Source organism: Myiozetetes cayanensis, unplaced genomic scaffold, assembly GCF_022539395.1.
Source record: "Myiozetetes cayanensis isolate MyiCay16 unplaced genomic scaffold, myiCay2020 scf5-8, whole genome shotgun sequence".
Taxonomy (NCBI): domain Eukaryota; kingdom Metazoa; phylum Chordata; class Aves; order Passeriformes; family Tyrannidae; genus Myiozetetes; species Myiozetetes cayanensis.
The window spans coordinates 107,796,009-107,823,335 of record NW_026087742.1 but is presented as its reverse complement, the minus strand read 5'-3'; the positions used below and the strand labels follow the sequence as shown (position 1 = coordinate 107,823,335).

At 40.1% G+C, this 27,327-nt stretch overlaps 1 protein-coding gene and 1 long non-coding RNA gene across 2 annotated transcripts; one reads left to right on the top strand and one right to left on the bottom strand.

Annotated features, from left to right (window-relative positions):
- On the bottom strand, positions 1-4,490 carry LOC126649118 (uncharacterized). Its single transcript, XR_007630977.1, has 3 exons — positions 4,292-4,490; positions 2,088-2,187; positions 1-1,480 (listed from the first exon to the last, which is right to left on the bottom strand). It is a non-coding gene; the product is annotated as an uncharacterized LOC126649118 (long non-coding RNA).
- On the top strand, positions 3,364-27,327 carry TMEM47 (transmembrane protein 47). The gene is made up of 3 exons (XM_050332967.1): positions 3,364-3,887; positions 17,164-17,304; positions 23,517-27,327. Exons 1-3 carry the CDS (start codon positions 3,662-3,664, stop codon positions 23,693-23,695), a joined length of 546 nt encoding a protein of 181 aa, XP_050188924.1. The 5' UTR covers positions 3,364-3,661; the 3' UTR covers positions 23,696-27,327.

Here is a 27,327-nt window from a genome sequence, read left to right as displayed (position 1 = left end):
TTCAGGTGTTTCTGCATATGTTCTGAATAATGTAAATGGTGGTGTGCTAATTAATACATGAGCATGAGCTATGCTTCCAGATGATTCTTACTTCTCCAAGGAAATGAAGAAGGCATACAGTAGTTCTTAGAACCTTTACTATTTATTTATTGCATTTTACCTCTATCCTGACTTTTGATTGAATACAACAGTATTAATTCTCTTGGGATACTTCCATGGTCTTTGTGACTTTAGCATATGATTTCTCATAAACAGTAATGAACATATCTGTTAGATTTAGAGATGATATATTTTTTCTTGTTTTGTAAGACAGACTTCAAGTGCAGACTGATCGAGACCCATCGAAACTGCCCACTGATGGTAAGACATATTTGGGTGCTTTGCACCTGGCATTTGGCTTTAACAAGCTTTTAATTACATGTTAAAAATATCCTTGCAATTGATTTAATTTTTCCAGTATGAGTTCCCAACTTGAATCCAGGCAAGTCATTCAGACATTTCAAAAGATTACATATTTTTACAGAGGAAAGCACATTGTGTGAAATTGCACTGAACCACAGCTCATGTCATCAGCAAAGGTCAGGTCTTCATAGTGACATAGAGGAGATCCTTATCACTTGAACTAATAGCTTCAGTAGCCGTTCCTTCTGTGGACTGACTGCCCAGGGAGGCAGGGCAGATTTTTCCAGTTGATTTCATATCCATTCACCATAGGAAAAGAGATAGTCACAATACTTCTTAAGTCACAGACAGATTTCCGAGGCAATGGTGCTTGTTACTTTGTTATGAACTCTGCTATTTCGACTTTTGCTTGCTGTCTCTTCCCATTTTGCCTCTATGCACTTAATCTTGCCTGTACATTCATGCTGTCTCTGCCTTCTTTCCAGCTCTCTGTGAAGCCCAGGCTGCCTTGCTAACCCTTGAACTCCCAATGTCAGATGGTGCCTTAAGACTGAGAGGTCCTGCCACGTGGGCTGTTTTTCCCATACTCCTTGAGCATAATGTCTTTGGGGTGGGCAGACATCTCCCCATTCTTTTCCACTCCCAGAGCGGGCTCTAGTGTGCTCTACCACGTCCACTGGGAACAGTAGGTGGCCAGAAGGTGGAGGCTGGAGCATCACTGAGCATCCATTTGCTAGTATATTGTTCATTCAGTCACAGGAACTGTAAATGTGTGCAGCACACTCACTACAGATGAATTCTTTGGAGAATGTAAGATACAAACACATCCCTCCTGAGCATAGCACATGGTACTGCAGCGAGCACGTTGTGGTTAGGTTTGTGTTGGGGGGGCTGTATGTCAACCTTCTGCTTCTCACTGGGAAAAATGTTGAAGTCTTTGGAGGATTTTTTTTTATAGACAGTGAAAATGTCTATTTTTCAGACTACATATGACTGAACTTCAGATGGAACTTTTAAACAACAACAACAAAAAAATCAACCCGAGGATAGTATCTTGTAGAGGCAACTCCAGCCCAAACTGCAAAGGTTTAAAAAAGTAAAGCAAATTCAGTCTCTGTTGCCAGAAAGTACTGGCAACATTAACTATAGATGCCAATGTTATTTCTGTGTATATTATCATAAGTTTTCATATAATCTGGTAAACTGTTTACATTTTTATTAAATACTAGAACAGAACCAGGATTCTGCAGTTCATGCAGTTTAAATAGGTGTCTTCAGCTTGGCATGCCTATGCTCTTTGTCAATTTTTTAAAATCCTTTCTCATTTTTCTTTAAATTGTACTTGCTACCTTCTTCCAATAATTAACATTTTACGTTTGGGAGGCAATAGAAGCATGACTCAAACAAACAAATTGGCTTATGTATTAATGCCTGGTATAGACCTACCAAAGTAATATCAGACATTAAAAAACTCAAACAAACCAACAAACAAAACCAACCAAATCAAAACCACCCCACACCAAAAAACCAAACCAAAACCCAGCAAACTCCACAAAACCCCAACCCTTCCAAGTTGTAGCAGGAACAGGTCAAGGAAATGCATTTCTTATTCAGGATTAGTGACAAACTGGTGTTATTTGATTCACAGATACTTATGACCAAGAGCCCTTTAGAAATACACTCACCTTTTGCAAACATCACACTGTCTGTTTATGTGCTCTGAGACACATACTATGGTATCAGGGTACTGAGCTTTGGTTCTTGTGCTTTTAACAGAAGAGGCATCTAAACAGAAAAGGAGAAATTGTTGCAATATGTGCAAGTGTTCTCTAGTATAACACCGCTGGGAAAATGGGACTAAACCTCCTATGCTAACTCCTAGGAGCAGCTCTAAGAGCAAAGCTGTTTGTGGTCTGAGAAGTTTGCCATGTAAATAATACTCTTTCTTTCTGTTTCAGCCTTGAACTGTAATCAGGGTAGAATGCAGCTTTGAAGAAAGTTGTGCAAACCATTAAGGTTTAATTCCGCACCTTTTGAAATTAATGTGAACATTCCTATAACTAGCAGAAAGATCAGGAGCTTAGAAAGAAAAATGAATTTTTGAGAGGAAAAAAAAAAAACCACAATCTAAATAATATTAATAGGGATATAATAATTAGCACTTAATGGAAAATATTTTTCCTGTTTCTTCACTAGATGATGGCTATTCTGGCTTGATTTTTCTCTTCCCACTTTACAGTTCTCCCTCAAATGTAAGCAGCAGCATTCCCTTTACAATATGAGGGTTTAATCTCCCTTCCTCTTCCTTTTTTAATAATCCTTAATAGACATCATACTCTACCTTGGTGCCTATGTGTGTTTCTATTTTATGAGGAAGAGCTGCTTTAGACAGTGAATTATACTAGTACCTTGTTTAATAACTAACCTAAACATTTGCCCTTGACATTCTCAGCACCTCAGTGCTAATTAACTAAAATAAACAGAGACTAAATGGAAAGCGGGTGAAGTACTTATCCTTAGCTCAAAGATTTAATTTGGGATCAGCAACGCTGCTGACGGCTGAGGGAAGCGGGAATTGCAGGTAAGTCCGCACACGAATAATGAAACGCTGAAATTTTTTATTTTTTTTTTAAAACCCTTCCGCTAATAACTTGTGATTTAAAGGTCACTTCAGAAGAAGAATCAAGGTCAGACACCGCTAATCCTGCATCCAAGGCAGCCTTTCCTTTCCCATAGTCCAAACTCGGGAAGATGCCGCCGAGGGCGCGGCGGGGCCGGGGCTGCGGAGCCCGGGACACCCCGAGGCTCCAGCGGGGACGGAGGCACTCCAAGCACAGGGAGCTGGGCGCTTTCCGGCGGCGGGGGAAAGTTCCCCAAAGTTGGCCCCGGCGGGGCGGGGCGGAGCGGAGCCCGCGGCGCCCCCGCCCCTTCCCCGGCGGAGCCCGGCCCGGGCCGCCCCGGCAGGGGCGGGCAGGGGGAGGAGCGCGTCGGGCCGGGCTGGGTCGGGCGGCGCTGGAGGGGCTCGGGAGCTGCTGCACCTGATACACCGGGGCGGGAGCGCAGGGAGGGAGGGAGGGAGCGGCGCTGCCCTGCCCGCCGCCTGCGAGAGCCTCTCCCCGCCGTTAGTCAGCGCTGGTCTCGCTGCCTCTCCCTCCGCCCGCCCCTTCTGCGCGGAGCTGGGCTCTCGCTCCTGTTCCCCTCGGGGCCGGCGGCAGCGCGTCCACCTCCTCCTCCTCCTCCTCGTTTCCCCTGGGCCCCCATGGCTTCGGCCGGCAGCGGCATGGAGGAGGTGCGCGTCTCGGTGCTAACCCCGCTGAAGCTGGTGGGGCTGGTGTGCATCTTTCTGGCGCTGTGCCTGGACCTGGGAGCCGTGCTGAGCCCCGCCTGGGTGACGGCGGACCACCAGTACTACCTGTCCCTCTGGGAGTCCTGCCGCAAGCCTGGCAACTTGGACAGCTGGCTCTGCGAGTCGACGCTGCACAGCGGTGAGATACGGCTGCCCTGGACACCCCTGGATCCCTCCGGCCCCCCTCCGCTCCCCTCCGCCCTCGGCGCCCCGGCCGTGCTGCTGCCTTCACTCTGCCTGGCCCCGGCCCTCCTTCGGTCCTTTTGCCTTTCCTCCCTCCTCGACCGCCTCCCGCTCCCCGGGCACTGAGAATTATTCCCCTTCCAGCTGCCCTGGCTGCCCCGCCAGCATCCCCCAAGCCGCCTCTCCTTCACCCTTGTCTCCTTCGGGACTGTATCGCAGCCCCTTCCCGGGGTCAGCCACCCCCCTCCCCGGATCGGAGCAGTGCCCAGGGACCTGCCCCGCCACCTCCGCTGCCCCTGCTGGTTCCCCGCCTCGCCCGCTGCCGCCCTTGCTCCCCGTGCCGGGAAAAGTCACCGGTACCTTTGTCCTCCTGCTCTCCGCACCCCTCCCCTTCCCGAGCCTCTTCGTCCGTCCCCATCCTCCTCCTCCCTGCCTGCCCGCTTGCCCTCCCCAGGCTGCGCACCCCGAGCCCGCATCTCTCCGTCCGCGGGCTGGGGCGGCGGCGGGGGCGGTGGTCCCTGCGAGCGGCGTGTGCTGGAGGGGGAGCGCCGCGCTCAGCTCGTCCCTCTGCATGCGAGATGGCTCAGAGGGCAGGAGAGATGCGAGGCTGGCTTCTGTGAGCGAAAGGGATGGACGGTTCCGTATCTACCTTTTGTTGTCACAAAAGATCCCGAGTTTGGACTAGTTTTGCTTATTTTTTCCGTGTGGCGGCTTTCCTATACAGTGAGAAGCTGTTTGATATCGAGTATCTTGTAATTCCCCTCCGCCCCCATCCCCTGAAGTCACTGGTCTTGGAAAGTTGGGGCTTCTTAAACCAAAACTGGTTGTTTGTCCAGAGTGGAGACGCCTGGGCTCTGACTCTCTCCATCAACCCGGGTGTGCTTGTGTGTGTCTTTCTCTAGCAGGTACTGATCTTCCCATCGTCTTTCATGCTCCTTTGCCTTCATGCCACACTCCCCGTTGTGATTTCTTGATGCTCATTCCCTCTTCACCTTTCTAGTTCTTTGATCATAGCTTGTTATTTTTTTCCATGTCATTTCACTATTGCTTGGAGTACTTCAAAAACAGGTTGTGAATTATAAAAACAAGCTGCCTGTTGAATATTTTTCAGTAAATTCTTTTGTAGTACGGTAATTGTTTTGGTTTTCATGGGTGGTTTTATTTACTTTATGCCTGATAGCAACTTCTGGAGCCCCAGCAGAAACAGTGACAAATGCAGCCAGCCTCCCCCCACGTCGTTTTCATCCCCATCCCTGTCCTCCACACACACACACGCTTGCATTGCTAAATCATCCATTTGGATCGCAGTGCTCTCTGGTTGGGTAAATCGTGCAGGGACAAGATATTTGTCTTGGGAACGAAAACAAGGGAGTGACTATATTCTAGATGTGTTCTGTTTTCCTCTCTTTTCTGAAGTCTGAGAATAGGTTCTGGGAGATAACTGTTTTCTGCTTGAGTAGGAATTGCACAGGTTCCTTTACTGCTGGGCTTTTTTTTTTTTTTTTTTTTTTTTTTTTCCCCTGTCGTGTGCAGTAATATTTAAGGGTTTGGATGTTGCTTGGGATTTTGTTTTGAATCACATAACGCTGAGATGTATTGTAAAGAAATGTCGGTTTCAGTCAGTTACCAGGGTATCTACACAAAGTTTGGAGTGCTTTCTTTTTCTCCCCTGGTATAAATGGAAATTTATGTAGGAATGTCAGCTTCTACGTGTCTCCTTAGCAACGTGAATCCTTTGCCCCTTCTCCCTGTCTCCTGAAATAGTATCCCCTTGATTGCAGAAAGACTTTTCAGATGTCTTGAATGAGAACCTGCTTCAAATCCCCCCTCCCCATCCCGACTCCGCACACACTTTGTTGGGCTCCCCCCTCGATCCGTCTCCCTGTCACGCATGCGTGTGTACACACACATGCACACAAAAGTGGGACGTTAAGGAAAGCAGGACAGCTTATGGAACAGCATGAAAGGACACTAATCTCTCGTGTTCCTCTGTTGGTCACCTGCCTGTCTGTGGGAAGGTGGAAGATGAATGGATGAGGACGGATAGGAATGAGATGTAGTTTTGTTGGATGCTACGTGTTGAAAATCTGTCCTTTCCTGGTGATTTCTACTATCATGTGCACAGATTCTTGCCTGTCCAGTTTTATTCAAGGTCCTTGAATGAGCTTTATCCATTTTCCTCAGATACTTTCCAGTCTAGTGGAGGCAGGTTTCACAAGCTACTGGTGAAGAAGTGAATGATTGTTTCACTTGAGGTGACTGGAATAAACCCTTCACTTTCCTCATGTTTGGCACACAATGCTGCATTCTGCAGACCTGAAATATGAGAAACTGCACCATTCTCCCTTTGCCTTATGCTAGTGTGTTGCAATGCCATTAAAGTCAATAGGTGGGCTCCCACCAAGTTCACCAAGTTGGATTGGGCTCACATTTGAGACCCATTTTGTGTGCTTGCCTTTATATTTTAAGTGCACTTTCCTCCTACATTGAGAATCTAGCGAGCAGTGTATTTTGGAGATAGTGGAGAGCTCCCACAGGGAAAAGCTCTTTTAGTTTGATACTAGTGCAGGCAGCTTTGCAGCTAGCTAGCTGTGAAAAGCAGTAATACACACAGGAAAAAAGGCATCTTCACCCATGGTTTTAAGAGATTTACTTCATCATCCCTTGAAGGAGAGCACCTCAAGTGGCATCATCAAGGGCAAGCTCCTGCTAGAAGCTGTTAAAGCATATCCGAGGTTTAATTAAAAACTTTTGTTGTAATTAGATGTAGGACTCCTGACTGCTGTCAAAAGGGCAACTTGGTAGTGGAGAGCAGAAGGAAATGTACAGAGCATGATTGCATTGGCTGGAAATAATCCCTCATTTTTCCTTGAGCTTTGCAAGTGTTTGGAGTATGTGTTCTCACGTTCATTCTTTCACTGTTCAGATGGCTTTTTTTATAACTTGCATGAATTTTATTTTGTTGTTGTAATTGCAGGAGCTGGAAAGGTATTCTTGCATAAGCCTTGTCTTCCTCTTCCCTAGATGAAATTCTAAAATTCCCACTAACAGCAGCTTCAGGAGCTGAAAAACTAACAAAGTTGCCAGTGTGGAAAGCTTTCTGATAAAATGTTGAGATCCAGAAATGCAGCTGTAAAGCTTCACCAACTGTCTGGGCATAAAACTATTTTCTATGATCAAAGCTTAACTTGGCTAATGCATAAGTTATCTTTAGGTCAGCTCTATATTAAACTTGTGTGTCTTTCAACAAATTTTTTTTTTTTAGACCTTATTTGAAATGCATTATATCTAATTCATGATGGTTCATTTACAGATTTATCAAGAGTTATTTAGCAATATTTGTCTTTCACAGCATTAAAATTGAATGCATCCCATTTACAACTGCCTGTTGTGTCTCTACATGTAGAGGTACTTGTCTTCTTCCTGCAGAATTAGTAACAGTAAATTTGAATTTGTGCAATAGACTATAATCAATATAGCTCTTTCAATCAAAGATACACAAATATGATGTGGAAGAAATAAATGGCTCCATAGAATCTGATCTGCAGGTAAACACTCTGTATTTTGACTTCAGTACATTTATATGCTATTCATAGAAAACAGCAGCTCCTTTGCAGCATTTCGGTTTATTGTGAAAACAGCATATATAAAAATACATTTGAAGGGTTTTGTACTGATTAACTGTATTCACTCTGGTGAATGTGGGAGTATATGGCTTTGTTACTTTACAACCTATGCATTTCCTTATGCAATGTTCAGTTTTCTTTAAGAATATTGTGCTCTTTTAGAACTGTCCATGAGTGTTTGAAAGACAAAACATTCTCAGGGAAATACAATGCAACAGGGTCTCTGAATGTGCTTAAACTTTGTGATGAACAAACCAGGAAGGTAAGCTTAGCTTACAGCACAGTGCAGTAAACAACTTGAGTCTAGTTTTATGCTTGTAATTTTGTTCAAATTTGTTCTTAAAATAAAAATAGCATCAGAAGCTGTTCATTCGGTAGCACTTCAAGGGGCTTAACCTTAATTATACATTAGATGCAGATATCTGAATTGACATGCCTGAATCGTCTTGGATGATATCTCCTTGTTTGGAATTTAAGGAGTTGTTCCAAGGGGAAATTGCTAGCTCAAAAGCAGCTTCCTCATTAGAAGATCTGGATCATTGCTCAGATTTGATGTTGACATGTGTTTGTAAAAAGCTCAGCAAGGCTGGTAGTTTGTTTTAAAATAACATAAGAAGAGCTAATGTAATTTTACTAACCTGAAAAAAGTGGCTCATACAATGTAAGGAGGAATGAATAAAACATTCCTTCTGGTTTTGAAAAATGTAGTCTATAATTTTGTGTATTACTCTAATAATCATCTCCAACACTGTATCTGAAGGTGGATATAAAATCAAAAGCCATACTACTTCAAACTCAGGTTCTAAGACTCTGATTAAGCTGACCTAACTTTGAAGTTGAGTCTGAGTTGGAGATTGGCCCTGTTTTCCATGGGGAGCTCAACTAGATGACTTCCAGAGGTCCTTCCCAACCTAAATTATTCTGTGATTCTATGATGGCTGATACCCTCTTTATGCCTGATGTCTACCTGGCTTCTTCAACCTGTGCAGAATGCCTTGAATTGGTTAACTACCCCTCACAATAGCCCTTGATAGACTATTTTAAGATATGCTCCCTCTTCTACAAACACACCAGTTATTTTAGCCTTAGACTTCCCAAGGCCATGCTCTGTGGGTGCAGCAGATCTGTCACTCCTGCTCAGCAGCCTGGACCTTTTAGTATGATAGAGGCCACCACTTCAGCCACTCTTCTCCAACCAGATGAGATGTGGTTAGAACATCTATGTGTAATACATGAGGTTTGTGTGAGTTTATCTTATCATGTGAAGAGCACTGAGCACCTTATCAGTGATAATACTCTTTAAAAAAAAAAAAGGGAGACGACTTGTAGCTGTAATGGGTTTATTGTTACTGCTGTTGTTCATTGCAGTTTTAAAATCAATAACGTATCCCACTGTGTCAAGATTTATTAAATAAGATCTTCTTTCTGTTAGGGATAATACAAGTAGTTTTAATATTTGATGAGATTTTTATATTTAGAACTGCATAGAGTGATCTTGCCTCTGTTACTAATTTGTGGCCTAAGTTGACCATGTAAGATTCAAGGTAATAAGCAGGAGGAGGGCTAAAGTTCATCCAGCTGTATTTCTTTGTGTTTCACTTATTCCAGTTCTGTAATGTAAAGGCCATTGTTTTGATGAGAAGTACTCCAGAAACTCTTTTAAATGCTAATTGTTTTTCTTAAGGAAAAATGGAATGAGTTTTGAAAATTGCAGAGTATTGCCAGTTTGCTTGAGGAACACTACTAACTGTGGAAAATAATTACATTCCTGTTCAGTTGCAAAGCACACTACTTCAGATTGCTAAAAAGTAGTAGCATATACAGAAGAGGTCAGAAAAGCTGGGCTTTTCATGAAAAGCTTGTATAACACATCTCCCACTCTTCTTTCCTAATGACATAATTTTAAGATTTCCAGGTTTTTGTGAAGTTCTTGGAGTTGTGGGTGTGTGCAGTTGTTTGGGTTTTTTAAATTATTTTTATAGAATGAATGAATAGCCAATAATTAAAATGGCATGGTAGCAAGCTAATCTCAGAAGAATGCCATATATCCAGTGGAGGAAATGCCTAAGTACATGCTGTACTATTCTGTGAATGAATTATAGATTACATGATTTTCTGTAGTACTGTGCTTGTCTTGAAGACCTTTGTTGGCAAAAGTGATATACAATGCATATTGCTTTTTAAATAATAAAGATCTGTATAATGGCACCACTTAATTCTTTACTTGAAGTTGTGCTGCATTTTAAGAATTTTACCCCGTGATTTTGGAAATAAAGGCAGGCCAGAGCTCAGAGCAGATGTGCAACACACCCCACCCCTCTGCAAAGTGTATGTATTTTGTATAAATAAGGAATGCAAGCTTTACTCTTCAAGAGAAATCTGTGTCCGTGGGCAGATGAGCAAGCACCTGCTATGTTTCAAACTGCTCATGCATCTGTAACCCCCTAGGCACTAGACCATTTTGTTGTCCTGCAAAATCTGTCTCTTTTACACAGCAGTAAAGTTGCTTACCATATCTTTATTGCTTTTGTTGTACAGCCTGATCCCCTGTAGAGAGGGGAGATAAAACTTGGGGCAGTGCTGAAGCACACAGAAAGTTTTGAGTCCTGCAGTCTCAGGGCCATGTGTAGTCTGATGAACACGGCAGCTGAGATGGGGACATCAGACAGGTTAATGCAGTCTGTGTTGTATGCAAAGCTGATGTAGGGACCATCCTGAGAAATGAACCATTTCTACTTTGTGTGCTGCTCACTCCTCTGGGAAGCAAACTGTCCCCTGCACTCTCGTGCCATCTTTGGGTGGATGGCAGGGGGTACTTCGCTTTCCATTGAAAGGTGAGCAGAGTCTGCATAGTGGCTGCCTCATTATTCCCTCAAACTATCAAGCATGCCCTTCCCAGGCTGAGGAGGGTAGTTGGCAGAGCACCTACTGCCTGGAGCATCCTCCTAGTAGCCTGTTATCTTGCCTGGAAAAGAGTCAGCCTCTTCCTCTCTCATCACAGTCACCTTGTTGTGGAGAAGAGGAAAGCCACAGGAGGAGACCAAGCGAGAGGGATGCAGCTCTGTAGGTGGCTGCTGAGGACTTTTCCTCTCAAAGGTAAGAGAGCCCTGAATCTGGGCTGCCTTACAGTAATGCTCAGTATTGTACCTCAGTGGAAAGGTGAATAAACAGCTGCAGAATGTGGGAAAGGACCACTTAAGTAAGAGGCACTCAGAAGCAAGACTTAGATTTGGGTTCCTTCACATCTATTTGTTCATGGACCTCATAAATCTCATGTTCATTTTTTTTTCTGCCTGGGTCTAACAGACAGAAGAGGAGAGCAGTTACAATCTACCCTAGCAGTTAAGAAATCCCTCTGGGAAATAAGAGCAGAGGTTTGAGTCCAAAGTGGAGGTGGGAAGCAAAGACCTTGCAGCTTCTGAGAAGCTCTCTAGCCTCGGGTATATGGCAGCCAAGGAGGTGTCTGCCTTTCCTCTTTCATTGGTCGGCTGCCATCATTATCCATTAGTGTTCTACATCTACATCTCTGTAAGACAGAGGCATAGCTGGGTCTGCCCCACTTAGGTGTTTTTTTGGATGTCTCTGTGCTTGTTCTCTTTTTCTTTGACTGATTCTAAGTGACTCTCCACTCGGCGTCAGGAACACTAAATCATCCTGCAAGCATCTTATACAGTAAATGGAAAATGACTGATGCCTTATGTGGAGCCTCTGAATTATCCTTAGGAGGCACTTAGGGATTTTGGCACCTGGAATAAAATGCTTAAATTTCTCTTTGGGTGTTGTCGATGTCCTGGTGATTTAGAGCTGTGGGAAAGTCTTCCTGTTAAGCCTGTGGGTGCTGTGTGAGACTTGGGTTATTGTGGGCTTTGTCCCATGTGTTATGTGTGGATGAAGACTGATTTCTTAGGGAATAGCATAAGTAAATTTCCTGTTGAAACAGCAGAAAATGACATGTCTTTAAAAAGCTTATTTTTAACATGTTTGTGACCTCACATAGCTATTTTATGTGTTCAAATTTATGGCTTTTAGAAGAAAGCCTTGGTGTGAAGTGTTTGATGATGCATTCATCCACAGCTGTCTATCTCCCATAGCTCTGGTAATGCTTTTTAAGTGTCTGAGTATCCACATGCACAAGTAATTTTCATACTTTAGAAAAACCTTAATCTATAAAATAATAAAAAAAAAAAATGTAAAAGGCAGAGTATGTCTGTGCAGCAGCCAGCAGTAGTAAGCATACTATACTAATTGACAACAAGCAGAAAATACTTATTGTGATTTTTTGTACAAGGCTCCACTGTAGAAAGCTGTGGCTAGAGCAACTTATGGAGGATTGGTATGGATCTTGCCATAAAGTGCTTCTCTCTGCAGTGTGCAGAAGTGTATGCTACAGAGTCTCAAAAGACTCTGTTTGCAGTGCTGGCCATGCAAGAGCAGAGGAATATGGACCAAGTAACTCAGGGACACTGGGCTTCCCAGCTTTAGCCAATATCCCTTTCATCAGCATCTGAAGTCATCTGACAATCTCCTTGAAAACCATAATTATGGTTCAGGTGAAACTCCAAAGGACTGACTTGTCTGTGGAGTAATGTGATGTGAGAACTTAATGTCCACTGAAAGTTCTTATTTTACCTCAGCATTTCCACCAAATTCACTGAAGCTTCCCCTCCTGCCCAAGTTTGTGCATCTGATTGTGCTGAAGAGAGAGGAAATCTTACTGGTTGTGCAGTGCACGTTTAGAAACTAGATTTACCTTTATGCTTTTATGTAATCACTGCACTTTTTACCCTTCTGTTGGCTATTTGATGGCTAAGTTTGAATATGAAGCAATTAGGAATATCTCTAGCCATCTTCTTTATCTAAGTTGATTGTTATGATATTGGATGGGTTATATTTAATGTCTTATGTGTGGGTGCCTCAACTTTCTCAGCTTGACACATTCTTTCAAATTCATTATTCTTTATATTAAATGCTATATTACAGCTTCTAAGAGTATTTATTGGCTGAGGGCAGGTACCTGAAAAGTAGAAGCTTTGCAATGAATCAGAGAAACTTCCCTGAATGTTGCATTTTGTTCCCTGCCAAGGTTTTGCTTGGTGCTAAAAGGTCAGTCATTGCCTTCATCATATAACAGCTGCATGTATTTTCTTACTTCAGCCTCTGTGAGAAGGAGACTTAGTGGAGAGCCACTGTATGAAAGAAAGGAATATTTGATTGTTTCTTAAGAATTTAATTCAGCTCACTTGCACTATCTGAAAAAGCCCTATACACAAATGTTTCACATATTCCACACTATATTTCTATGCCCACCATGGTGGAATACCATGCAGATAAAATATTTAATTTTGGGGTACCTTGCTGCAAACAGGACATCTGTGACAATGTTAGCTTTTTGTATTGCTCTTTCTCATATTAAAAAAGGAATTAATTACTAAAAAAAAATTTCAGAGCTTTGATGAGTTTTCTCCTCCTTTTATGGCTTTTCCTGATTTTATCCTAGTATTGAAGTATTATTTTGTCCAAGAAATAGAGCTCTTCTTAATTAAAAATTACTGTACAGCCTAAAGCCTTAGGTCATTTCTTTTGAGGGAAAGAAGGCAGGAGAGTCACACATTTCAGTGTGCAGTTGACACTGGGCTTCTGTATCACTGAGAAACAGGCAGAGTTTCCAAAGAGCAAGGAGACCAAGCTGTCCTTACAAAAAGGCACTGAACTGACTGATATATGAGGAATTAGCCCCCAAACCATGATCATATTGTTTCAGTCTTTGGAGTTTTTTGGTTTTAACTGAAGATGGTAATTTTAATGAACACCATATGTGTTTTGGAAATATGTGTTAGGTACCTAGGTTCATATTTATATATATATTTCCAAATATTGAAACCCACATCCCTAAACTAATAGGCAGATTTTTATAACTACAGATATGCAAACAGTATCATCACTGTCAGAACTGCAGTATATATTTCTCATGGCTGTGATGCTTCTTAGGGATTTGCAGGCCTAAAAATAGTATACATTAAGTGAGGCTTTTCTTAAGAAATCTCTGGAGTTACTTAACAACTGTCAAAAATGTCTTTATTCTAGTTGTTCAGATGGGATAGGTGGTATTATCAGTGTAATTCTTAAAGTATTGCTAATAAGATGGAACACTGAAAAAATCTGAAGTTATGCATTCTGTAGACTTTACAGTCTAAACCAACAAAGCAACTTAAGTGACCAACAAAGCATGACTATGAGATTTTTTTAAAAGTTTGTTTACATTTGTGACTAAAATGTTCCTAATATTTTTCTGAGATAGATGTGTAGTGTAGAACACTAGCAATGTACAGTGAAAAATACCGATGTGCACTCTTAAAGAATAACCATGTTATGTTTTGAATACAGAAAACTAATAATTATCATCTATCAGGTCCTATTTCTCTCATGTTTATGCAAGTTTCTTTCTCTGTGAGAATGTACAGTCTCACTGTGCTGCTGAGGCTCCTGAACTGAGTAGAGTAACTTATTTGCAAGATTGGTGCATGCCTAGAAGTGGTAGAAGCATATTTTGGATGCTCTAAAGTAGGCTTAGGATGTTTATGTTCTGTGTACCAGTAACACTATGTAACAGAGCAGTCTGCTGATCCCATTTTGATGCTGTGTGTTATAAATCACTCTTGGGTAGTCTGAGGAACACTACTGATTTTTATTGTAGAAAGCTGTGTTTGCTGTATGTTGTTATACTGTTGTAGCTATCAGACTTACAGGGTGTTCTGCCTTCAGAGGTAGTGATTTGATTTTCTTTGGATGTTTCTTTTATTTTGTGTAAAATCCAAAGGTCTGGATTTTTTGTCAAAAAAAAAAAAAAAAAAAAACCTAATTGCTGTCAAGTAGAAGACCCATGCAGAAGAGTTTACTTCCTTAATCCAACATAGGCTTTATTTTGTCAGCAGATTAAATGGCTTTCAGAATTGGAAGTTACGATTTTTCCAAGATGACAAAGAGTTTTAAGCATGTGGTTATCATGGTAGGCACGATAAGAAAGTTTAGTCCTGTATTCTTTGTGCACTAATGTCTGACCTTCACGATGTTCTTTAACCAAAGTCCCACTCACCTGCAACTCAAGGCAAAGGCTGGTAGTGTTGTATGCTCCTCTGAAGGGAGGAGCTAAAATAAATAAGCAAGTTCAGACACAACAGAACACAACATTCGCTACCTGATCCTCAGCTGGTAGTGTGAAACAGTAAAAGCCTTGGTTTTGTGCTACTGTCAGCATCACTGAGTAGGTTGCCTTACTCAGGAAATTAATTTTGTTTATCCAAGTAATTTCTTTTTTAGTTAGCAGTGTAGGTGTCTTCCAACACTCATTTGTCCTTCTACCTCCCACATCAGTACCACAGTAAGGTGGCTTGTTTATTTTTTAGCCTTTATAAAATCCATATATGTCTATCTGTCCTGGAAGTCAAACTATATTCTAGCCCCATGCTTATATCATCTTTGCCTAGGTTATTTTCAGTTGTTTGGTGATCTGGCCAGTGTGGTTTTGGAAAGTAATAGGATACTCAGCGTGTTTTCCATTTAGCTACTACTCCAGTGTTGCACACCTTCCCTTTGCATTAGACTTTGGCATCTGATCAATGCAAAGATAACATTTAATATGTTGTATTTGTAGTGGCTTTCAAAAATCTTAGTTTCTGAGTTTTCCCATCTGGCACTTTGATTTATTTCATCAATTTTGTATGCCTTTTAACTTTAGTGCAACATGGATTTATGTGTCTAGTCTTTGTATCTGTGTAGTTTTCTAGTGCAAGGATTTCTTTCATATTGTTCCAAGGTGGTCAATTCTATTTATTTATTTCTGTATTTTATATTTGTAATGCCCTCTGATGTTGGAAGAACCCTTTCTAAATCATCAGTACAGTAACCATTTGGTGTTTCTGAAGGATCATGTCAGCATTAAAAACCACTCTCCATACATCTCTATCCAGTACTAAAATTGTGTTTTCATCCCAATAATAATAGTATAGCAGTGGGACACATAGAAACTGACATTAGAGATTGCATGCTGACAGTAGGAGAATGAGAGATTGTTCCCAGCCTTGGGTTTTAGTCCAGTAAGAAAAGGAGGAGTAAAATAGTTGGAAGGTTGAGTACTTAATAATTAAAGTATTAGTATACAGCATGCCTGGATTTCTGAAAAGAATGAAAATAAATGTGTGTACTTGCACAAACACACATTCAAAATCACTTTCTTTCTAGCTCTTATTTTTACTTTCTTCTTTCAATCACTTTCGTCCTTCTTTATATAATATATGAAGGCTTTTTGGTGATAACTGCTAGCATTCCATTCCCAAACTCCACAACTTCACTGTCAGTATCTTCATCAGATTAGATTCATCTTGAAACTGGATACATTGTTTTTTAAAACAGTGTTTTTTACTCTATTTCAAAGGAGAATGTTCATTTTTGTTATTATTTTAGTGACCTTAAGATCTCTAGATTTATTTTGGAAATAATCATCAGGAGTTTTTTTGAACTATATAATGCATTTGGACATTTTATCCTGACTATCACATGAGTGCTAGTATTTTCAAAGTAATGAGATGCATAGGATCCATAGGTCCTTTTCCCATAAGCTGATTTTATGTCATCTTCCTTGAACTGGTAAATAGTAGTGATAAGTAGTAAGTAATGATCTGATTCTTTCTCTTGATGCCTGTTATTGGAGAGAGGCAAGGTCTTAAGATATTATTCTCCAAAAAAGAGGCAGTACAAAGCCCATGCCTTTCTAAAATCCCACAGAAGCTCTTAAGTTATATCTTGGATGTTGTATAGACCCATCATGGCCATCAGCTTACAAATGGATTTTGGTTTACGTGATTTAAGACTGCAAGAATGTTGTTTATAACTGCATCCATTATGTATGAGAATAACCAAAAAATGCACTGGGCCAAATGCAGAAGTTGCTTTTGGGGGAAGAAGTGACTTGATGATAACTGACATTTTAAAATGGACTTCAGATTTGACTGGGTCTGCAGCTAATGATTGTTACTGCCTTTATAAAGGCTTGAGTTCCAGCTCTTTTTATGTGTTGATTTATTTAAACATTCCTTTGAGCTTCTCCTTCCTTTACCTCTGTTTTGTTATTCATATTAAGTGGCCTTGGTGCTTTCCAAGTGACAGGTGTGTGTGGTGAGGCTCCATGCGTTTCCCTTGCTATGTCATCCTAATCAGCTCAAGCAGAGGTTTGACTTTCACTCTCTTTTGTGACAAACTTATGACAGACTGAAGGTCAGCTAACACACACTAGCTAATCCTGATCCAGCCTTGCTTTCTCATTTTAAATTGGATAAGAACCACGGGACCAAATTATTCAGTTTTACTCAAGACAAAATCCCAGTGAGGCCAACTAAGCCTTGAGTGAGTGTGGGAGGTTGTGGCATTTTACTTCCGAGTTACATCTGTTTTATAAAGGTGATTCACTAATGAGGGGAAAAGAAATTCAAGGCACAGCTGTTTATTTACCTGAGCCTTGATGCAACCTCTGTGTTCCTCATATTTTGCTGTTTCTGTCAGGTCTGTGTTACTGAAATTATATATTTTTTTTCTTTCTCTTTTTTCCCCCAGACTGGCAGATAGCTACTCTGGCTTTGCTGTTGGGTGGTGCTGCCATTATTCTTATAGCTTTCCTGGTCGGGTTGATCTCTATCTGCGTGGGATCTCGGAGGCGGTTCTACAGACCAGTTGCAGTCATGCTCTTCGCTGCAGGTAAGCACTGGCACCACTAAAAAGGTTTCACGAGAGCAGCTTCTCTTTTGTGAAGGAAGACATGCCTTGTTCTGCATACTAATTCAGAGATGTTTGGTTTACTCCTGTGTTAACTCTGGTGAGGTTTTTCAGGTTGTGGATTCTGCAGAGCATAAATCATTTTTGCAGTTGAACTATTATTAGTTCATAATTATTTATTTGCATTGTGTTTATTGTATTGTGAGTTACATGCAGCGGGGGAAGCTACAGAGGATAAATCTCAAAATACCCTTTTTAATCTGTGACTTTGTTCTGTTTGGTGTCCCCGTTTTTATTCTTCACACAAAGCCACTTTTATCTTAATGTTTTTCCTTTTACAGTTTTATAACAGGGAAATTAATGCCCAAAGGTGAACCCTGGAAGCTCTAAATAGAATTGTCTGGCAAGGTGTTTATATATGCCCCTGTACCATGAGGAATTAATTTCATAGTGTCATCTTGCTTACTTAGTTATTAACTTAACAAGCTGTCACATTGTAGTCCCTGCTTGGTTTAAAAAACAAAAAAATGGAACAGTTTATATAAACTGTCGCAAAATCTTAAGGGAGACCTGTGAATCTGAATTTTCTCTAAGACTGGTCCAGTGAGGTACAATTACAATATCAAATCATCTCCTTTTGTACATTTTGCTGTTCTGGGGCTTCATCAGCAAGGATGTTTCAGATTCTCCTGAGATTCTCCAAGCATGGTCTGCCTTCATCCTGTCACTCATATCTGCATTGGAGCCAGCAGCTTAAGCCCCTTCTGATAGCCCATAATGAAGAGGATGACAGAACCTGGTCTTGGGGATGTATTAAAAAAAGGCACTTACAAGGATGTGAAAAGATAAGAGCACAGAACCGCAGGGTGTTTGGGATGAAGCAGAGCTCCCGGGAAGGCTCCTGCTGCCCCCTGGTGTTAACATTACCTTGACGGAGCTGCAGAATTCTTCAAAATGCACTTTTATGTGCTGAAGAGATATTTGTACATTACATTTGCTTTGCTTTCAGGAAATGAAAGCAACCTTGGATTAGATTCCCACGGTGGAAGTCGTCTGTTTTTTTCTGTGTGTCACATTGGTTTGGTTGAATGAGCAAAGTACTGGTCCCATTGTTTTAAAATTTAGTGTTAATTCTGAGATTGTAAAGCATGCTGGGCACTTAACTTTGAAGAAAATGGGATTATTCAATTTCTGTAGGGATTTCTTATTTGGTTGTGACTTTATTTCTCATAACATTGTGGAGTAACTTGGTAATTATTTAGCCATACACTGTCTATCTTGCCATCTTGCTTATTTAGTATGTAGTTAAGTTTGTACTAAAAAAAAAAGAAACAACTTTCCCTAAGATGAGATTTCCCCAAATTCTACTGCTTGTCTTAAAGTTTAATCTGTTCTCCTCTGCATAAAATTAATTCTAGTCTTTACTACAAGAGGTTGGTGGTTGGGGGTGTTTAGTTCTTACTTGCATCTAAGAGGAAAATATATTGGTTGTTTAGCCCAAATATTCTGTATGACTCTGGTTAGGAGTCTACCAGCTGCCTCTGGAAAAATTGCTTAGTATGAATTGCCCAGAGACATTGAATAATCTGTCTGGGTGTCAGGTAGAAAAATATCTCTGAGTGGAAGAAAGGACAAAATGGAAAAGTGGTTTCCCTGTGCTTTGGAGTCCAAATAGTTGGTTGGCTCCAGGAAACTTTTTTCCTTCAAAATTTGATTTTTTTTTTTTTCTCAGTTTCAGATTTCAGTTAGCAGCTCTGTAGGTGAGGGAGAAGATTGACTGACTAGGACTGGAACAGATGAGAAAGCAAAGGGACAAAAAAACCCTCAACCTAGATACTGTGGAATAAGCCAGTCAGTAATGAACAGTTGTGAATGTATTTTTACAGAACTGGCAGTATGTACTTTAATGGTGAGAGGAACAGGAATACCTCAGGTAATGGAAAAATGTGGAGTGCACAGAAAGGACATTCTTACATGGAGCCACCTTGTCTCAGACAGCTTTTTGGTCTAGTAGAAATCACTAGCATGTGTACTTGCTGGGATATCTTAGTGCTCATGAACCAAACTGGCTCTGAAAACTGCATCCTCAAAGCACCACCTCACAAACAGGTCAGTATAGGAGTTTTGCAACACACTTACCAGATAACTAAGTGCTAACTGAGTCTTAATTTTGGGGCAGGAAGAGAAAGTCTACTTACTGAAAATCTATAAAAGAAAAAAAAATATGTTTGCCTTCTGGTGCTTAACAAAAGTAGCAATATTTGGGAGAATAACCTGGTAATTAAGCTTTTAACACATTTCAAAAGATGGTTTTATATGCAAGCTGTGTCAAGGAAAAGTATTACAGGTGAGAGAGTAATAAGAAATGGTGGCAGGTAATATTTGGAGAATATTTAGAGGACGTAACTTTTCATTCTGACAGAGCACAGTCCAGCTGGATTGAATCCTGAGGTCTGTGTTATTACCTATTTTCATAATGATGTTGAAGATACACTAAAAGTTTATTTGTCAAATTTTACAGTGAAGCTAGAAAAAGTTGCAGACACATTTGAAGACAATTTGATTTTGAAAAGTTGATGGAATGGTCTGAAAGAGTAGGACTGACTTCAGTAGGATGTAGTGGAAGTTGCTACAGGGCAGCAAAAAGAGTCATAGTATCAAAGAAATACTATTAGGGAAGATACACTGTAGGTCATGTAGTCCAATCTCCTTGTTGAGGCAGAACAGTCACTAACACTTGACAGAATTGTCTGGACCAGTTTTGAAGAAACTCAAGCATGAAGATTGCACAGCCTTTCCAAGCATGGTCTCCTTGGCCCATACTACTACCCTCCTTATGATATTTTTTTTCTTTGCTGATGTCCATCCAGAATCTCTGAAACTGAGATTTGTGTCCATTTTCATTATTGCCAGGTTGCCTGGTACTAAAGAAGATTGATTTTTTTTTTCCTGTCACCGTTGCAGCTACATTTACTGGTAATCTTTGAAAGTGCAACACCTATTGGTTATTAAGGAAGTGCTTTACTTACATGAAGTTATCAGGAGGAATGGGAAGAAAGGTGTTGAGAACAGAAGTACAGAACTTAATGGCCAGAACCACCATTTTCTTAACTGCAGATCAATTGGAAAGCCTCACCATAAGTGTGTGTGTGTGTGGCAGGGTATGAAATCAAAAGTGTTATAGTCAAACATTTGAACAGAGAAAGAAAAGATGACTGAAAATATATTTTCCTAATTTTAAAGCACTTGTTATGACTTCTGCATGTTTAGTGCAGTGAGAACATATAATTGCTTATGTTTCATGTCAATGGAATAAAACTAGTATTCCTGTTCCCATATTGCAAGCATCATAGTGCTAGTTATAAAAATGGGCCCACATTTGAAGTGAGCAATCAAGTTTCAGATGATTAGTCTTTTTTGAATGGTATTTGAGTAGCAGATTTTTTAAGATTTCCTTTGCAGCTCATTGTTTCTATGGAAGAAGATTAGTGCTTCTGAAGAGAGTTAGTACATGCTTCCCTAAAGCAGGTCAACATAACATGGAGTTCCTTTAAATTTATTAGAAACAGATCAGTAGTTGCAGGCATTGGTTTCAACATCTTTATGGGTCATACTGGTCATTTCTCATAACTTCACTGCCTGTTGTTTCTCACTTACACAGCTCCCTTCCCGCTCTTGAGGGAAAAACAATGACAGAAGGCAAAATTAGTGCAAAGTGATGACAGTGCTCTGCAGTGTGGCTGTTCCCACCACCCAGTTGCTGCCAGCACTTCCTTCGAGTTTTGCAATTGTGTAGCTGGACCAGTAGTAGCAAAAGAAGGAACTATAAAAATGTCAAAAACCCCTTTTGTGAATGTTGCTGCTTTAGCAGCATGTTCCTCCTCCAAGAGAATCACTTTTTTGTTGTGTTTTGACAAGTCCAATCTGTAGATGGAAGTTAAGCATACTTCATATGTTACACTGGGAAAGGTGGAGAGTTGCCTTGGTTTGCGCTTGACACAGCCACAGATGGAGCAGTTCCTGTGTTGACTCAGCAGAGATGCTGCATCCCCAGTTCAGAAAGTCACTAAAAAAAGTCGTTTATTTCCATATCTCTTTGAAAATCTTTATTGACTTTGAATGGTCTTAAAGATGTGTTGAAAGCTGAGCATATGTTGAGGTGCTTTGGGGTATAATGATGCTGTCATTATACAGAATTGCAATGCATAATCTTTACATAAGAGTAGGTGCTATCTCTAGTGTATCCTGCCAAAGTTTCTCTAGTGTTGTGCAGTATTTTGTTAGCTGACAGACCAAAAAAATTATATTAAAATGGAATAACATAAAGTAACACTTCAATAACTGTAGAATAAAAAAAAAAAATCCCCTGGATTTTGGTATCCCCATCAGAAAATCCACTAAGCAAACGTTATTCAGATTGTCAGTCTCAAGAAAGAGTCCAAAGATTAGTCTGTAGGCTAAGGTGCGGAGAGCTGGAATTTGCAATGCATGTTTCATGATGTGTTATAGAGGGTCTAATGAACATGGGAAATCATCTTCCCATACCAGTCCTGTCCACAGGACAGGTGAGCTTTAGTCTCCAGGGCTAATGAAAGGGGGCAGTTTGACATCACCGAAGATGCATGTGGTAGTGAGAAGGCAAATGACAGATTTTGAGTGTGCAAAGTGTTCAAGCAGTGGGAGAATATAATTACTGCTATTTTATTTTCCTGTACTTTCTCAGTGTAATTGCAGAAGGGCTTCTGTGGTCCAAAGAAGTCTCCCTCCCTTTTATCCACTGGCATTTTATATTGGTGCTGGCTTTGTAACACTTCTCAGAGTTGCATCTGTTCCTCTTACAACACCTAATAAACTGTAAAAAATGATCCAGAAAATGTAAAGAAAGTAGTTATTATGGCATTATACCGCTGACCTTTCATCAGAGCATGTCTCAGGTCTGCAAATACTTTAAGCACATGCTTAGTTTTGTGTTTGTGTCCAACCTGGCCGTAGACAGGGCCTGGGGTGATTTGCAGGAATGGTCATGTGCTGAAGTCTTTAAAATTGCTGCTGTTAAAAAATGGAAGGGAGCATTGTGATGGGACATATCATGTATCTGAGGGGTAAAAGGGATGATTTGTCCATGCCTGTAATGTTTGGTCTTTCGTGGGCGGCAGAACAAGAGGCCTGAAGAATCACTACATCATACAGCTTTTTCTTGTCTTCAGAACAAGTGTGATTTTCACCTGCTCACCTTGTAAACTGTTGTCTCAATATTCTGTTAGCAGTGAGTCTGAATTTAAAAGAAAATGGATGCCCATGAACATGAGATAATCTTGTGAAAACTGAGGTTCTTCATCTTTGTATTTTTTGGGTTACTGTGTGTGGGTTTTTTTAATGTAGCACAATAATTAACAGCTTTGCTGAATTCCCCTGCAAACGTGTGAATTTATCTTTGCTGAATTCCCCTGCTGCAGCAGATCTGACCACAGAGACAGTCCTGTAGAAAGTAATGATTTTGAAGGGTTTTTATTGCATTGGATTTTGTCTATGTTATTTGCTTTTTTCATCACAAAACATTTGTGACCCACCCCCAAAATTCGTAATATAAGGCAATGTTTTGCCAGTTTGAAGTTTAGTAACTGATTAAACTTTATAGATTCCTTGGTATTCTGTGTGACAACATCCTTAATTCTGATTATACTATACAGTAGTGCATATGAAATATGTAATTCAGTGAATGTCTACTGTGCACAAATATGTATCACCTACGATAATGAATTATTTCTAGGCAAAGTAAATTATTTGTTTCTCAGCTATATTTCTTAATATTCGTTTATTCTTGCATCTCGTTTTGACTTATTTATGATGGCAATAGAACAGGTTTTGCTATTATGGAAAGAATAATGACTGCAAACTAAAATAGAGAGACAGAAAGGAATACAGAAAATATTCCTTTTGCTGTTTATTTTGTGGACATTTGAAGGACTGTCATTATACCATGGCAATAACATTTGTTCATCAACAAGGGAATAGGGAAGAGCTGCTCTGTTGCCTGTGAGTGAAAGGAAGGTGATTCAAAAAGAGCAGTACTTTCAAGCTAAAAACTTCCCAGGAGCATTTTATGTGTTAATTTCAGGTATGTGATGTTTTCCTTGTTTTAGGAAAACTAATTAAGGCTGCTTCTGACATTTGTATTATTTTTTCTCTTCCAGTTGTTCTCCAGGTCTGCAGCTTAGTCCTTTACCCGATCAAGTTCATTGAAACGGTCAGCTTGAAAATATACCATGAATTCAATTGGGGCTATGGCCTGGCATGGGGTGCAACTATATTTTCGTTTGGGGGTGCCATTCTTTATTGCCTGAACCCTAAGAACTATGAAGACTATTACTAGAATCATTTAATGAAAAGAAAAATAAAAAAAAAAAAGATTACCCCATCTTTTCTAGCTCACAGTTTTTTTAGAACACTCGTGGAGCACCAAACAGTCTGCTCTGTTGATAAAATAGCCTTTGCCTTTTGGGTGTGAACACTGTAACCAGCTTTTACAACCATTTAAAAGAACTGCAAACACTAGGATTACTGATCTTACATAGGCAGATGCCGCGAGCTGCTGATATGTAAGCTTCGTTTTTCCTGACAACAAGCAAAAGGATCTACGTGACACAGCGATCATTGTGAGAAAACTGGTTGGAATGAGAATGCAATGCCAGCATCTGCCATTGCCTTCAGGGGAGCAGCTGGTATAGGCTCCATTTAGAAGTTTCCCTGTATCATAGAGGATTCAGAGGACTGATAAGCAGGCAGTGGCATCTTGTACAATAGGCTGTGTTGGCCCCTTGTTACTTGCTCAAAAACACTCTTAAGGAATTAGTTTGCAAGTCACTGTGTTGAGGGAAGTGAATGTAACTGGTTAATGACTTGTCTAATACCTGCATTCAACAGTCTTCTGAAAGAATAATAATAAAAAAAAAGAAAAACCCAAACAAGCCACCAACCCGCACAGGATTTCATGAATTGGTAATCGACATCACCGTGCCAGCTGTAGCAGATTGTTGAAGGAAGTCCAAACCAGAGACATGTGCTTCTGACTGTGTAGTTGGAAGTTGTCTCAGCTCTTGAGTATTTTGCTGGAGGGGTGGAGGTAAGGGGGAGTAGGAAAAGACCTGATCTGTCCCTCAGGCATCAGAAATGTATGAATGAATTGCAGTTGTCCTAAGCAACCGTTTAACTTCCAAACATCGTCATGATAAGAGTTCATATGGAACAAGTTCAGTTATATTTTTGAAAGGTATTTGTTAGTATAAATGAATATATATAACGCAGATATTTATGCAGAGGGAGAGAGACGATTTGTCTTAAAATTATAATATGAGCTGTGGTGCAGTGGTTAAAATACTAACTTTGTACACGTTCTTGAAAGTCTTGGATTGGTACCCCCAGTTTTGGTTGGTGTTACAAAATAAACATAAAATGGTTTGTCTTCTGTATATGCCCTTGTACAGACTCTGTGTTATGGGAAATGCTTAAAAGTTCACATCAAGTTAAGGTAGAACTGGACAGAAAAACTACTTGCTATTCCATGTGTAATATAATACTTACTAAAAATTCTTTTCTAAGCCTGTTGCAAATTAAAAACTGCCATTTTTTAAAAATCTAGTTAGTTTGTGAATGTCTCCGATCATCAAGAATACAACTGAGACCCCATCATGTCCATATGAAAACATTAGCACTTCAGGAGGTAATCTCTTGTTTTTAAAAGCTGAATTTATAATGGACTGTCTGATGATTCTGTACATCCAATTATTTCTTGCTTAGTATGTTTCCCACTTAAAACATCCAGAGACTGTACTCATGAAATGAAACTGAAGATAAAATAGGGAGAAATTTCACATGTATTTAATCTGCATCACTTTTATTTTTGTTTACAATTTACTTATTTGGATATTTTCAATTAATTATGAGCATATTTTTATACAATTGTAATCTTCAGAAATAACTATTTTTTTTAATGGAGAAAATTAAAATATATTCTATGTGGACCTCTGCACAAGCAGATATGCTGGGGCTGCACATCCACCTCTGCACAAATGGTTTTGCTGGTTCCATGGAAAAGACCCCTGGATTACTGGATGTTAAGATCACATCAGTAGTGTTCATGCTGTGCCACCATTTCCAGGGCGCTGAGGTTCTGCAGGGACCGTGGGACCACAGGGCTGCCTTTAGGAGGTTTGTTGGGCGAGTATTGCTGACGTGTGAAGAAGGTTTATAAAGCTCTCGGGCTCTCTGGAGTTCAGTCCTTTACTACCATGGCAGCATATTCCATATCGGCAGTCTTTGCAGGACCAGTGGTGATTAATTAGATTAGATGGAGCAAAATGATAGCTTGACATGGAAGGGATTGTGTGGCAATGCCTGGAGAACAGAAAGAATGGGAGGAAGAATTATATCCAGTTGTTTCACAGGCACCAGAGAGCGTTTGTAACTCTGCTTTTTTTTTCCTGAGACTGACTTAAGGCAGATATTCAGTATGTAGTTAACTCTGTATCTTTCTGAACAGCTGTGTGGTTCTGCTTTTATTTAGCAGCATGGAGAACATTGTAGTTTGGCATGGGAATTAGGTTAGCATAGAGAAGCCCACTGTGAGAAGACGTCTGTACCTTTCTAAGAGGATAGTGTTTTGGTGCTGACAGTGAGTGGCACTTGGTCTGTGCTGACAAGAAGGTACAATGCTGAACCTATATCTTATCCAGTAATTTATCAGGTTATTTTTCTTTATGTAGAGTTTGAGTGAAAGCAACTGTCAGGCCTAAGGCGAATGCAAATGAACGGCATGTGCTCTGCAAGTCACCGGCTGTTAGTGGGAAAGGTGTTCAGGCAAAGCAATTTACAAACATGAATGCCTAAAGACAAAGTTCTTTTTCTTATTTGAGTAAGAAGTTTGATTTTCAGTTTCAACATCTGCTCTTCCTCTTGAAGATGATGCAATCTATCAGGACACACCTCTCAGACTCCTCAGGCCCTTTGTGTTTGAGCGTCTAGTAAGTGGACATAGGTACCTACGTTTAGCTTAGGTTTGCTACTGCAGTGTCTTTTTTTTTCCCTTTACCATTGCAAATTTTGGCAAGCATTCTGTTTCTCAGCACTGAACTAAAAGGAAATACAACTTTATGCTGATTTTTTTTTTTTTAGCCACAAAAGAGATGCAAATCTGTGTCTTTGAGTGTACGTATGACAAATTCATAATTTTGTATGTTGTGCTTGTGTCATGTCACCATTATTTCAGTTGTTGGACTTTATCTCACTGGCAGAATGATTCTCTCCCACAACAAATCCGTTTTTTTTTTCTTCCAAATATATATGAATAATTATATATATAGCAAAGTTGCAAGCAGGGCTAGTTATTTGTATTTTTTAAGCTTAAAGTATACCGTCCGGTGCTGGCAAATACCTAGCACCTCTTCTGGATTTCTTGCACAACTTCATTTAGCTTTTGTAAATTTTAAAAACAAATATAGAGAGACCTATGTGTTTGAAATATAAATGATATATATGGATTAGCATGTAACTGTATATTATTAAACATGCAATGAACTGACTGGTAAGTGAAGTCTAATCTTATGGCTAGCAATGTAATTTATTCAGACTGTATTTTTGTACAGCGCAGTGCACACTAACCTATTGCCTCTGTGTCCTCTATAATGCCTAAAACTGTGCCTAGAAATTTCATTTATGTCTTTCAAGAAAAAAAAAAATTACTAAATGCTTCATGTTGTTGATAGTATTGGTTTTTCTGATGTTGTTCTTTATTTATTTTTGAGAAGTGTACGGTATGTTTATTAAATGAATCCATCACAATATGGTTTGTTTTAAATGGTCATTGTTAGCAGGGAAAGATGGATGGTTTTTTATCTAAACTTTTAAGTTTGCAGTTTTATTACCATTTCTGCATTTCACGATTTTTGTAGCTTACATAAAGTTTTATGTGGAAAAAGTAACTGAAATAAAAAAAAAAAATTGTTACAC

What these genes read in the sequence shown, in the direction of transcription:
- TMEM47 (XM_050332967.1), top strand. Translation starts at nt 3,662, where the DNA reads ATGGCTTCGGCCGGCAGCGGCATGGAGGAGGTGCGCGTCTCGGTGCTA. An exon ending in CGAGTCGACGCTGCACAGCG is followed by an intron (nt 3,888 to 17,163) that starts GTGAGATACGGC and finishes TTTTTCCCCCAG; the next exon opens with ACTGGCAGATAGCTACTCTG. An exon ending in AGTCATGCTCTTCGCTGCAG is followed by an intron (nt 17,305 to 23,516) that starts GTAAGCACTGGC and finishes TTTCTCTTCCAG; the next exon opens with TTGTTCTCCAGGTCTGCAGC.